Source organism: Lolium rigidum, chromosome 5 (assembly GCF_022539505.1).
Source record: "Lolium rigidum isolate FL_2022 chromosome 5, APGP_CSIRO_Lrig_0.1, whole genome shotgun sequence".
NCBI lineage: Eukaryota > Viridiplantae > Streptophyta > Magnoliopsida > Poales > Poaceae > Lolium > Lolium rigidum.
The window spans coordinates 523,161-536,648 of record NC_061512.1 but is presented as its reverse complement, the minus strand read 5'-3'; the positions used below and the strand labels follow the sequence as shown (position 1 = coordinate 536,648).

Genomic DNA, 13,488 nt, shown 5'->3' with positions numbered 1-13,488 from the left:
CGGCGGCGGCGGCTGCGGCTGCTGCTGCTGCTGCTGCTGCTTCCCGCCATTCCTCTCCATGGCTGGCTCTGCTCGCCCGTTGCTGCGGAGGATTTCTCTCGCCGTCGGTCGGTGCGTCTCGAGCCGGTTTTGCGACGGTGGTGGACTAAAACAGTGCCTCGTGATTCGCGTGCACACCACCGCCCAGCACGTTGTAAAGTCTCTGAGCAATGGGACCCACTCGCTGCTCACGTTCTGGGCCCGCGGGTCAGTGGCTTTCGCAGAGTCAAAGTTTAGGCAAGGGGGAATATTGGAGTACTGTACGGTTGTGATGAGTGATGACATGGCGCTGGAAAGTAGGCGAGTCAAAAGATGATTTCAGAGGTCAAATTTTAGGCTGAAGCTGCTTGATATCTGCTGGGACTCAACGTGTAGACATATTCGGATGGCAGGTCTCACTGAATACTACACCATGAATTCTAGAAATGCATCAACAAATAAATAAACCACTCTCTCCATTCCATAATTCTATGTAGTACAGAAAAATGTGCCTCCAAAAGATGATGAAAGCTACTTAGTTCCAAGTCAGGGAAAGGGCCATAGACTGGAAAAGGGGAAGATGAGGAAGAGGTTGAGGATAGTCAAGTTGATGCGGAATGAGTTGGTCTCGGCGGAGATGGGCTGGATTTTGAGGTGGAAGATACTCAAAGCACTCCTTTTACATATAAAAATAAAAGGATTCAGAGCGGAAAATATGAAGAGCAGAAAAACACATAAAAACTAGAGGCAAATAGAGAAATCAGTGCAAAAAAAATCAGGAGAAAGGAATGGATGATGAGACAATCTTTCTTAGAAGATGCTCTCGAATTGTGTCGCAAGATGGACATAGAGTTGAAGAAAAGGCAATCGAGTGAGAAGAGGTGAAGAATCTCTGTGCATCGAAGGAAGAAACTCGCCGCGGCTCGCAAGATCGCCAAGCAGTGAACCGAAAAGGAAGCCAGAAGGCTGGGACAAGAGGTGGGTCAGATGAGCTTGCCTTATTGAAAAAGATATAGCGATGTAGAAAAGGGGGTGAATTATGTGACGGCGTCATCCCGCCACGCTGCCTTTACCAGTGCGTCTCAAGCTGTTTTGCGACGGTGGTGGACTACAAAAGAGTGTCTTGTGATTCACATGCTTCATGCCGCCTCTATCTCTACGCAATGGGACCTGCTCGCTGCTCTCAATCTTGCACGCGTTGGTTCAGCGACTTTAACAGAGTCAAACTTTAGGAAAGAGGATTTGGTGGAGTCACCATGCCTAAAATTTGGCAGATATAGTTTATTCATGACTATTGACTAGTTCTTCCATGCATGTGATGTCCTGTGCATACATTCGCCATAGATTTTTCTGTTTTGCTTTGAGATAGCACATAAAAGAATCGTTTGCATGCATGCACTCTCTCTCCCGCATCAGTTTATCCACTCTTTTTATTTTCAAGACCAAACTTAAAAGGGCCATATATATGAATACTTATCAAAATAGCAGTTGTTTAAACCCATATTTGTATTTTGAAAATATCTTTCAAAAAAGCTCAAAATTAACAAAATTCAAAAAACTGAATTATGAAACACAATTTAATGTCATGATTCACAATGAAACATACTCAAAGTAAAGTATTGTTTTGAGTGTAAAGTATTATCAAAGTCTGCACCACATGTTCAAAGTAGGATGTTTGAAACACAATGAAACAAGCTGCTTCAAAATGAAATTTCACTAGGTGTCGTCTAGTTTTTGTAATTTCATTATGTTTCAGAAGTCAATTTTCAAATATTATATGTTGGCCTTGTTTTGAAAAAACAGTTTGAAATTAAATTAAACAGTTTTAAATTAAATTTTTAGTTCAAAATCTAAAGAAGTTTCAGAGTGTGAAAGGAGAGAGAGAGAACTGAGACAATATTCCATAAAATAGGGAGAAGTGACGGGGGGCAGTGCATGGGACAACCACTACTATCCTATGCATACACAATCTAAAATATACTCCCTTTGATCATCTTCGACACTTATTTTGGATCAAAGGGAATAGAGAGGGCGATTGATTCAGTTAAAACTCGAATCGAGTGGGACGCATAAGCCTTCTACATGATGATCGATGAAACAACATGCAATAGGAACAATTTCCCAAATGGTAAACAATGCGAACAGGAGTCTTCAAGTAACATCTCAATTTGCATCCTCGGGCAGTGGAGGCTAGCTCAGGCAACGATGCTACTTCTTTGAAGGCAGAAGCAGGCTGCTGAGTGCTTTGCGCGTCCCAAATGCAGCACCAACAAACTTCAGAATCTGTAGCGGTTAGGCAAGAAAACGGTGGTTATTTACGATACATGACGCTCAAACCACATCATATAGTACGCTTGGTTTATTGGTACTGAAAGTACCTGGGTTTGGTTGAGTGTGAGTTCTTTCTGCACAAGTTTTCCAGTCGGAATCTTGGATGCACGAAGAAACTCCAGGGTATTTGTCAAGCAAAATGGATGGATGTGGAGATCGTTGGTCACCATGAACTTCGTGGGGCCACCCTTGATATAGGCTTTATCAGTACAGGATTTGGGATTCCACTCACGAAGTGAAGTCTGACCAAAACGAAGGTATCTAGGAACAGATTCTTCTACTTGCAGTATATTATTGTTGCAGCCAAAGTACGGGGGTAACTTCGGAGATAGAAGTATGGTTTGGCATTCTTGTTTTGCACTCCCACCTACACTCTTGTAGATATTATCAATACATCCGACTTGAGGTAACTGACTAAAGCTCTTCATCATGGTTCCAAGTGGAATGGCAAGGAGGCCAAAAGCAAGATCAACGAAATCTTGCCCAACTTCAGCATATAGCACTGAATCTTCCTTGGACTGAACAAGCCTTATGTTCATGGCTCTGAATTTGGGATCAGCCACACTTTGTTTTCCAAACATATTCTCGGGAATATTACACAGGTCTGTAACACTCGGTGCGATAGCAACATCAAAACACAATCCAGTTAACGGTTGCTTAGTAAGCATGGCTCTCTCAAGCAGGCTAATAATCTGGAAATATTTCGCAAAACAACATACGGAGTATTAATTAACAATTTAACATAAACATGCAAAAAAAACTTACTTTACAGTAATTTTCCTAGGTAGAGAGAAGGACCTTGTTGGAATTGAGTTGGAGCACCTTCTCCTTGATATTCCCTTTTTGAGGTATTCCAAATTTTTCGATGAGGGAAAACATGATGCTTGTGCAAGAGGGAGCAACGTGGAGATCATCAGTTATGATGAACTTCGGGACACTGATGGCAAAAGCTCCACCCTCACTCTTCTCAACCATAGCTGGATGGGACAACTCTTTCTTTGTCCATTGCTTGATGTACTGGACGGGAAGTCCACATGTGCAAGTAGCATCAGGGACTGAGCTAAATACTCCATAACCGCAACTTGCTTCTTTGCAACGATACATACGATTGCTGTCATCTACTTTGACTTTAAGCTGACTGCAATGGGCTGCTGCAGCGTTGCAGGGGCTAAGAAGCATCGCCTTGCACGCCTTGGTCTGAAAGTGATCTTCACTCAGACTCTCCACGCTCTTGTACAGCTCATCAAGGCACCCAACCTGAGACCGCTTGCCGAGAAGACGAACGATCCTGCCGAGGGGCAGGGTGAGGAAGCTGAAGAGGACGTCGACGAACTCACTGCCGGATTCTGCATACAGCACCCTTTTCTTCTCCTTGTCGATGAACAGCTTCACAGCAACCGTTGGCTCGCCATCGTTCGACATGGTCGACGACGTATGTTCTCTTGAGGTGAGTTGTGAGCAAGGTGATTCGAGGTGCTGCATATGCCATCCTTAAATATCATCCACGGTCCAGAGGCTTTGCTGCGTTGTGTGGCATTGGTAACAGCACAACTGAATGCTCTGTGGAATCCGAAGTGTGCTTATTGATCCGAGATTCCCCAATCTTCTTTGACAAAACTTCAGCATAGTTGCTACGGCCAGCTTTTTAGTGTTCCCATATCACTCTTTAGGAGAGCAAACGTATTGTAGTATAAAGGAACAAGACATAAAGTAATAGATCAAAAATGATTCTTGTTTTCTATTACAACGTGAGAATGTGTGGAGTTGGGGGGAAAATAGATGTAGTTCCTCTAGTTGCACTTGATAGTATTTGTAGTGTTGATAATAGTTGTGTTAATCCTAATAATGGTGTGTTTGTAGTTGATGAGATTCCTAGGGAGAGCCTGACTCTTGAATCTCCTATAAAAAAGTGTTTTAGTCTAGGGGATAGACCTTGGATTTATTTCTGCTAGTAAGGCTATGGAAAGAGATGAGGATTATGAGGATGTTGGTGAGAAATGGATAGAAGTCATTAGAAAGTCTCGGGGCAAGCACCCCAGCAAGCAGTTACAATGTTAGTTTCCTTTTTTAACATTAGAGGGATAATAGCCCCTAGTGGGAAAAAGTGCTTAGAGGACACTATAATTTCTTTAAAAGTTGATTATATAGGTTTCCACGGAACTAAGAAGGAGAAATTCACTAAATCTTTCCTAAAAAGTATTTTGGGAAATAGGAATTTTGGGTGGAATTTTGTACCTACATGTGGTAGTGCTGGTGGTATTTTGGTAGGGGGTAAATAGTGATGTGTTTGAAGTCATCTCTTGGGAGGTGAAGGTTTTCTCTGTCAGTACAATAGTTAAATAAAGATCTCTGGTTTGAAAAATTAGGCTGACTACAGTTTATGGCTCTCCTTATGAGGAGAGAAAAGAGGCTTTTATTTCAGGGCTCCATGAGGTTTTTTTAAATTGGGATTGTCCTACCATGATTGGTGGGGACTTTAACTTAGATACCAAAGTGATAAAAGTAATGGTGCAATTGATTTTAGATGGGCACACAAGTTTAATGCCTGGATAGATATGTGGGTCCTGGTTGAAATTAATAGGTTTAGCTGGTAGATCCTTTACCCGGGGGAATAATCAAAGTAATATGATCATGAGTAGAATTGATAGGATCTTTTGTACTACTAGTTTTGAAGCTTTATTCCCTCTGGGGAATGCAAGAACTTTACCTATATTAGGTAGTGACCATACCCCCATCATTTGGGATTCAGGAGAGACCACTGTTCCAAAGAAAAGTAGTTTTAAATTTGAAAAATGTTGGAGTACTAGACCTGATTTTATGGAGGTGGTGTCTAAAGCTTGGTCTCTTCAAGTAAATAGTAATAATCCTCTAGATATATACCAGGCAAAAGTGAGGTGTTTTAGGAGTTCTGCTAGAGGGTGGAGTGCTAATATAGATGTTGAGATTAGGAAAAGGAAGAAATCCCTTATGGAGGAATGTGATGCCCTAGACATCAAAGCTGAGTCTCAGGAGCTCCTTGCTGCTGAGGCTGATTGGTTTAAGCAAATTCTCTCTGAGCTTAGTAAATTTTAGCTTATAGATGAAATAAAAGCTAAGCAGCGTTCTAAGGGTAAGGATATTTGTGAAGGGGATAGGAATGCTGCCTATTTTCATGCTTTAGCTAATCAAAGGAGGAGAAAAAGATGATCCCTATTTTGGAAGGACCTGATGGGCCCGTTACTGAAACAAAAGGGTTGTTAGACATAGCTAAGAAATATTACAAGGAGTTGTTTGGTGCTGAAGATAGACCTGATATCAGGTTGATGGAGAACTTTTTTCTGCCTGAGGAAACAGTAACTCCAGAGGAGAATGATATGTTAGGAAGTAGATTTCCCCTAGAAGATGTAAAAGAAGTTGTGCTTGGTTCCAATACAGATGGAGCACCTGGATTGGATGGTCTTTTTTTTTTTTTTTCTATCAACAGTATTGGGATGTTATAGCTGAAGATTTAATGAATTTGTTTGATGCCTGGTTTGAGGATAGATTAGACAATTTTAGACTAAACTTTGATATGATTACTTTGATTCCAAAGGAGAATGATGCTAGAACCATGAATAAGTTTAGACCTATTAGTTTGCTAAATTGTAGTTTTAATTTTTTTGTAAAGTTTTGACAAATAGGCTGGCCAAAATCATAGGTAGGTTGATCTCTCACAACCAATCTGCCTTTATTAAGGGCGGGTATATTCTAGAGAGTGTGGTAACTGCTCATGAGATAGTATATGAGGTGCATAGGAAAAAGATGGAGGGTTTTGTTTTCAAAATTGACTATGAAAAGGTCTATGATAGAGTAAATCTAGATTTCTTATATGAAATTCTACAACTTAGGAGTTTTAGCCCTTTTTGGATCGGGCTTATTAGACAACTTACCACTAGTGGGTCTCTGGGAGTGAAAATTAATGAGATAGACAGTGACATTTTCCTTATTGGTAAAGGATTAAGGCGGGGGGATCTTTTATCCCCTGGTTTGTTTAACTTTTTGCTTGATGTGTTCTCGAAAATGCTTTTCAAAGGAGGTAGAGAGGGGATAATCAAAGGTTTATGCCCAAGAAGTGAGCCTAACTCACTTGGTTAGGGAAGTGGATATACAACCCAGCCACCCAGCTTCAAGTCCTAACGGACGCGATTTTGGGTTCTTATTATTAAAAAACCAAAATCACTATAGGGCTTCCCCTACCGTATTCCTTTCAGAAAAAAAGGTGTATGCCCTGATTTTGTCCCTAGTGGTGTGGTCTGCCTCCAATATGCTGATGATACCCTACTTTTTCTAGAGAAAGATAGTAGAACTGCAACGAATATGAAGTGGATTTTAACATGCTTTGAAAAAAAAATCTGGTATGAGAATTAACTATCATAAAAGTGTGTTGATCCCTATTAATGTAGACATAGTAGAGTGCCCTCCTTTTTTAGGATATTTTTGGTTGCGTCCTGGGTTCTTTTTCCATTAAATACCTTGGAATCCTTTTACATTATGATAATTTGAGGAGAGAGGATTTACAACCTTTAATTGATGCTCTCCTAGGTAGAATGACTGGTTGGAGAGGAAAATTGTTGTCATCTGCAGCCAAAAGAGAATTAGTAAGATCTGTCATGTCTAGTATTCCTATATATCTATTATCTTTCTTTAAATTTCCTAAGTGGGCTTTGAGGCTCATTAATACTCAATTAGCAAATTTCTTGTGGAATGATGAGGAGGGTAATCATAAGATTCATTTTGCTAATTGGTCCTATGTATGTATGAGGAAAGAGTTTGGCGGTTTGGGTATTCCTAACCTGCAAGATCTTAATATATGTTTGCTAGGATCTTGGGTTAAGAGATATATACAGGGTGAATGAACTCTGTGGAGAAAAGTGATAGATAGCAAATATAACACTAGAAATCCAAACATTTTGTGTTGCCATGATACTCACCCATCAACTTTTTGGAAAGGTGTGATGGGAGCTGTTGAGGCTATGAATTTTGGCTACAAGTGGAAGATTGGTAATGGTAGAAGTGTTATATTTTGGGAAGACATCTGGTTTGGTAATACTAATCTAGCTACACAGTTTTGGGATATATATTTTGTCTCTAACCAACAAACTAAAACTGTTTGTGAGGTTTGGAATGGAACAAACCTGAGATGTGATTTTAGGAGAACCTTTTCTGATGAAATGACGGTGCAGTGGCAGGAATTAGTTGCTACTGCTAACACCATAACATTAGATACTAAGAAATACCAGCTTATCTGGTCATATGAAACTAATGGAATATATTCTTCTAAGTCCATGTATGCTTTAGTTAATTTTAGGGGTATAACTCCAATATATCTTCCTGCAGTTTGGGATCTCAGAATTCCTTTGATGTTGTGCAAAGCACACCGTTAGGGAACCCCAAAAGGAAGGTATGATGAGCACAGTAGCAAGTTTTTCCTCAGTAAGAAACCAAGGTTTAATCGACCAATAGGAGAAAGAAATCACTTCTAAATGTGTTGCTAGCTGACTTTGGTAGGGCGCACTACCGGTGTCAGCAACAACGTGGAACCTGCACAAAACACAACCAAAATAATTTAGCCCAACTTACAGTGGGGTTGTCAATCTCACCGGTTTTGCTGAAAACAAAGGATTAAACGTATAGTGTGGAAACATATATTTGTTTGCAGTGAAATAAAAAGAGCTATTGCCGTGGGAGTTGGCAATAAAAAGAACATGTATTTGCAGTGTAAAAGAAAGTACCGGGGTCCACACTTCACTAGATGTGTCTCTCCATAAAGATAAATAACGTGTTGGGTGAAAAAAATTATAGCTGGGCAATTGACAGAATAAAGACCATACATGACAAGATGATTACTATGAGATTCATTTGGGTATTACAACAAGATACATAGACCGTAATCCAACTAAGTCTATGACTAATAATCCACCTTCAGGTTAGCATCCGCACCCCTTTCAGTATTAAGTTGCAAGCAACAGATTATTGCATTAAGTAAAGTGTGTAAAGTAAACAATAGAATTATCTTTAGATAAAGCATTGTTGTTTTCTCCCTAGTAGCAACAACACATCTACAACCTTAGAAGTTATTGTCACTCTCCCAGATTACTAGAGGCATGAACCCACTATCGAGCATAAATACTCCCTCTTGGAGTCACAAGCACATACTTGGCCAGAGCATCTACTAGCAACGGAGAGCATGCAAGATCACAAATAACGTATGAGAAGTATATAATAAATCTCAACCATAGTATTCAATATTCATCGGATCTCAGCAAACACAACATGTAGCATTACATAAAGATGATCTTGATCATGATAGGCAGCTTACAAGATCTAAACATGAAGCAAAATTGGAGAAGACAACCATCTAGCTACTGCTATGGACCCGTAGTCCAGAGATGAACTACTCACGCATCACTTCGGAGACGGACATGGCGATGTAGAGGCCTCCGGTGATGATCTCCCTCTCCGGCAGGGTGCCGGGAAAAGCTTCAGAACCCTCCAGAGCTAGGGTCGACGAGGGTGGCGGCGACGGAACTTTTCGTGGATGGAGGCTCGAGTATTTAGGTTTTTCCCGATCAGATGAACTTATAAGCGGAAGGGCTAGGTCGGTGGGCGCCGAGGGGCCCACACCACCCCTAGGCGCGCCCAGGGGGTGGCCCGCGCCTAGGCATGGCATGGCTGCCTCCTGGTTCGTCTCCGTCTCTCCTCTGGACTCCATCTTTGTTACAGTAAAATAGGACCTTCGACTTTCGTTTCGTCCAATTCCGAGAATATTTCCTGTACAAATTTTCTGAAATACAAAAACAGCAGAAAACATGAACTGACACTGCGGCATCTTATCAATAGGTTAGTTCCAGAAAATGCATAAAAGTGTCACGAAGTGTAAACAAAACATATAGAAATTGATGTAAAACAACCATGGAGCAACAAAAATTATAGATACGTTTACAACGTATCATCCTCCCATAGTCCAGGTGTTTCTGGTTGTTTTCCAGAACAAAATTATGACTATAGATAATTTGAGATATAGAGAAATTCCAAAACCTATGGAATGTTCCTTTGTAAAGAGTTTGAGAGTGTGCATCATCTCTTCTTCGAGTGCATTGTAGCTAAAAGCATGCTTTTGGTTGAAAGTAGCTTTAAGTATAGGATTGACAAATTTGTAGATGTAGCTGGGAGATGGATGTGTAATAAGAGATTCTTGCAATTTAATTTTATTTATTGTACTATCTTGTGGGGGATTAGAAATTCTAGGAATAATATAGTTTTTAATAGACTGACTTAGATGGATTTGAAACAGGTGTGGGGAGTGATTTTTTCATACCCGAGGAACTGGAAAGACCTTGGAATGATGTGAATATGTTTGTGGAGATCCTAGTGAAACTCATCAAGGCACCCTTGGAACCGATGTCAAGCTGAAGTGCACTAGCTTCGAATGGATTTCCTCTTGGACCCCTTGCTCAAAGCTCGAGCATGGTGGGAGAGTGTATCTGGCCTACCTGAAGGAGCATCCAGAGGAAGACGCCTCGGTCCACGTCGTGTTGGGATGATTGGTTCAAAAATAGCTTGCAAGTAGTGCTTTTAGTTGTTGGTGTAATGTAATGCCTATGGTGGCTTTTGGATAGTTTTGGCTAGAGAGTTGGCGTGCTTTTGCTGGCGCTGAGCTGAGGCTTTGGTTAAGTTCCCCCTGATGTGGGCAGTAGTGTTTAGGTTTAAAACTTGTCGTTCTGTTCCAAAAAGTTGCGGCTTTGTTTTAGCTTTTCAGTTTGAAAAACTCTGAATATGTTCCTGAACACTAGTTTCGTTTATGTAATAAATGGAACCGGAGAGGTTTTCTCCCTGCGAATCTAAAATTACGACATGAGAAACCCATTTATATACAGGCAGAAGGAGTGTGTTGTGAAGACACTTTTTTCCAACAAAGACCTCTTCGACGTCACCCCTTCCATATAATTGATCACATGTTTTATTTTTTTACGGTCCTTTCAGCGCACACATGCTGAGGAAACTGTCATAGCAAAACTGGAATCCAATGTAGCTACTAAAAAAACTCTTCGCGCGATGAAAAAATAATAATAAAAGACGTGCAAGATGTGCATCATCTGCATTAAGTGATTGGTAAGATTCTTCATTTCCCCCTTAGTTCCACATTCCCCATTATCAGAGCGACATTGTCGAAGCTCAATTTATCCACCGCCGACGATAGATTGAGCTTCCGGGTTGCGCCCCCCTCAAATCAATTAAGCTCTTGTGAGCTAGAGGTGGCACTATCCTTCTAACCATCACACCACATGTTGGTTCTCTCTCTAGGCTGTTTAAAAGTTCCAAAAGAACTAAGCCCATTTGACTCCCATCTTTTGAGGCTGGAATTAAAGAATTTATTTGCGATTCCAAGAAAAACTTGTTTTGCTGCCAAGAATTGGTTATGAAATTCAATTAAAATTTCATAGTTTTCATCCCATGTCTAACTTTAATTTCTTTTCATAGCCTGTCATTTTTATGAATTTGCCTAATAAAAAACTATCATCAATGTCATTTGTTAAAAAAAAAATGATGGTCCGGAAACGAGCTCCGGTGTTCAATTTTTTAGGAGTGAGAGAAGAAGTCCCGCTCCCCCGTTGACATAAACACCGCGTGACCGCCCCCAATCCCACTCCCACCATGAACATTGCCCTTAGTCCGTTCCCAAATCCCAGTTCGATCCAGCTAAAGCGAGCAACAATAGAAGAAAAAGAAACCTCCGAACCCAAGCTCCGCCCGCCTTTCGTTGGGCTGGTACGGTGCCTGCTGGTGGCGCGTCGGAGGATCAAAGCCGGAGCGGCCTCAAGCGGAGAAGAAGCGTGTTGTGTTGTGTGGTTTGAGAAGCCGGCGATGCAGTGGGTAGACGAAAACAATAAGCTGATCAGGATGAACACCCCGAAGGTGATGATCGACAACGCCGTCTGCCCCACGGCCACGCTGGTGAAGGTGCGTCACCCATTCGGTTTTTCTGGCCGGCGCGTTCTTGCCTTTCTTGGTTGGACGACGGACGGTGTGCTAATCTCTCGGTTGCAGTGCAGGTTCATGTTGCGACCAAGAGAGGCGTCCTGCTCGACGCGTTGCAGCTGTTCGCCGACCTTGACCTCTCCGTCAACAAGGCCTACATCTCATGCGACGGCTGGTGGTTCATGTACGTCTTCCACGTCACCGACCGCTTCCGCCGCAAGCTCACCGACGGCGTCATCGACTACATTCAGCAGGTAGGAGAATCAGATACTCGCTTTTTACCGACGGGCGACAGAACCAGAAATGGGCTAGCATTCCATACCCGATTTCTTGATTTGGTCGCAGTCTGTTGGGGCCTGGACCGAGCCGTCGCAGCCGGTGGCGCTCGTGGAGCCGACGGTGCTGGAGCTCACGGGCGTCGACCGCACGGGGATCATCTCCGAGTTGTTCGCCGTGCTTGCCGACATGGGCTGCAGCGTCGTCGCCGCCAGTGCCTGGACGCACCGCGGCCGCCTGGCCTGCCTCGTGTACCTGCGCGACGTCGACGCCGTCCGTGTGCCGCGCATTGAGTCCCGCCTCGGCCTCCTCTTCCGCGGACTATCTGACGACGCCAGCGCCGGCGTGGCCGCCGTCCCCGCTTGCTCCGTCCCGCATCCTGACCGGCGCCTCCACCAGCTCATGTGCGCGGCCAGAGACCCCGACCGCGCGTTCCCCACCCCGTCCGTGTCCGTTGAGAGCTGCGGGGAGCGCGGGTACTCGGTGGTCACCGTGCAGTGCCCGGACCGCCCCAAGCTGCTCTACGACGTGGTGTGCACTCTCGCCGACATGGACTACCTCGTCGTCGACGGCACCGTCGACACTAGCCGCGGCGAGGTGCGGCAGGAGTTCTACATTAGGAGCGCCGACGGTAGCCCCACCAGCTCCGAGGCTGAGATGCATAGAGTGAGCCAGCGCCTCGAAGACGCCATCGAACGGAGATCATTCGAGGTAATCTATAATTAAGTTTGGCACCGCAAATCTTTCACATTCATTCATGGCTACTCATCATATATGTGTGTTGATTTCTGAATTTCCAGGGAGTGAGGTTGGAGTTGTGCACGCCGGACCGCCCGGGGTTGCTGACAGACGTCACCAGGACATTCCGGGAGAATGGATTGCTCGTCGCCCAGGCCGAGGTTTCGACCAAGGGCGGCATGGCCACCAGTGTGTTCTACGTGACCGGCACCACCGCCGGTCAGGCCGTCCACCAAAGCGCCATCGACGCCGTGAGGGAGAGGGTCGGCATTGACTGCCTTCTCGTCGAGGAGCACAGGCCGCAGCTCTACGAGGATGACCACAATGGCGCTGGAACTGGTCTGCTCTACGGCCTGGGCAACCTTGTGAAGATGAAATTCTACAACCTGGGTCTGATCTGGATGTCTCCGTTCAGAAATAAGAGTCGCAGATTTATTTAGATTCACATCTATCTACACACTAAAGCATGTCGATGCATGAAACACTTATTTCCGAATGAAGGATGTATATCTATAACAGCCAATACATAGGGAGATAGGAATAAAATTAAAAGAAAGTGTGGGTGTTCAACCACAACTCTCCCAAAGCAGAAACCAAGCAGCACTTGACCAAACAACACTTCACTTCACACCCAATATTTTCTTGTACACTGAAGATTCTGAGAAACAAGATGCAGCCTGAGAGAAAGTTCAGACATCTCACATATCCCATTCAGATCAAGAAAAACAGTTGCCGGAATGTTGCCAGGTGAAACAAATGGGGAAGAAGATCCAGAAATGCCTGGGCTGCGCAAGGGCCAAGGGGGCGGGCTCGGGATCAGGAAGGAACAGGATGGTGAAACAAACCTATCACTAGACAAGTGAAGACATGTACATAGGCAACTCGATTCGATGTTTCATTTTGAAAGAAAAAAATGAATCTAAAAAATGATATTTCATTTTGAAAAAAAAAATGAATCTAAAAAATAAAGGAAAGGCAGCCCCTCTATCTTTCTCTCTCCTTCCTGATCTCACCTTGCTTTCCCTTGTGACACATGGCGAGGAGGGAGGGATTTTCTGGCATCATAGAGCGTCACTTATCGTGTACAGAACGAGTAATCTTCACTTCGCGAAGATCGATCTTTTTCCA

General features: G+C 43.3%; 1 protein-coding gene across 1 annotated transcript; it reads left to right on the top strand.

Annotated features, from left to right (window-relative positions):
• Nucleotides 1-11,232: 11,232 nt before the first annotated feature.
• LOC124652537 (ACT domain-containing protein ACR8-like) lies at nt 11,233-13,223 on the top strand. The gene is made up of 5 exons (XM_047191568.1): nt 11,233-11,328; nt 11,421-11,600; nt 11,692-12,333; nt 12,423-12,763; nt 13,076-13,223. Exons 1-5 carry the CDS (start codon nt 11,233-11,235, stop codon nt 13,221-13,223), a joined length of 1,407 nt encoding a protein of 468 aa, XP_047047524.1.
• Nucleotides 13,224-13,488: the final 265 nt, after the last annotated feature.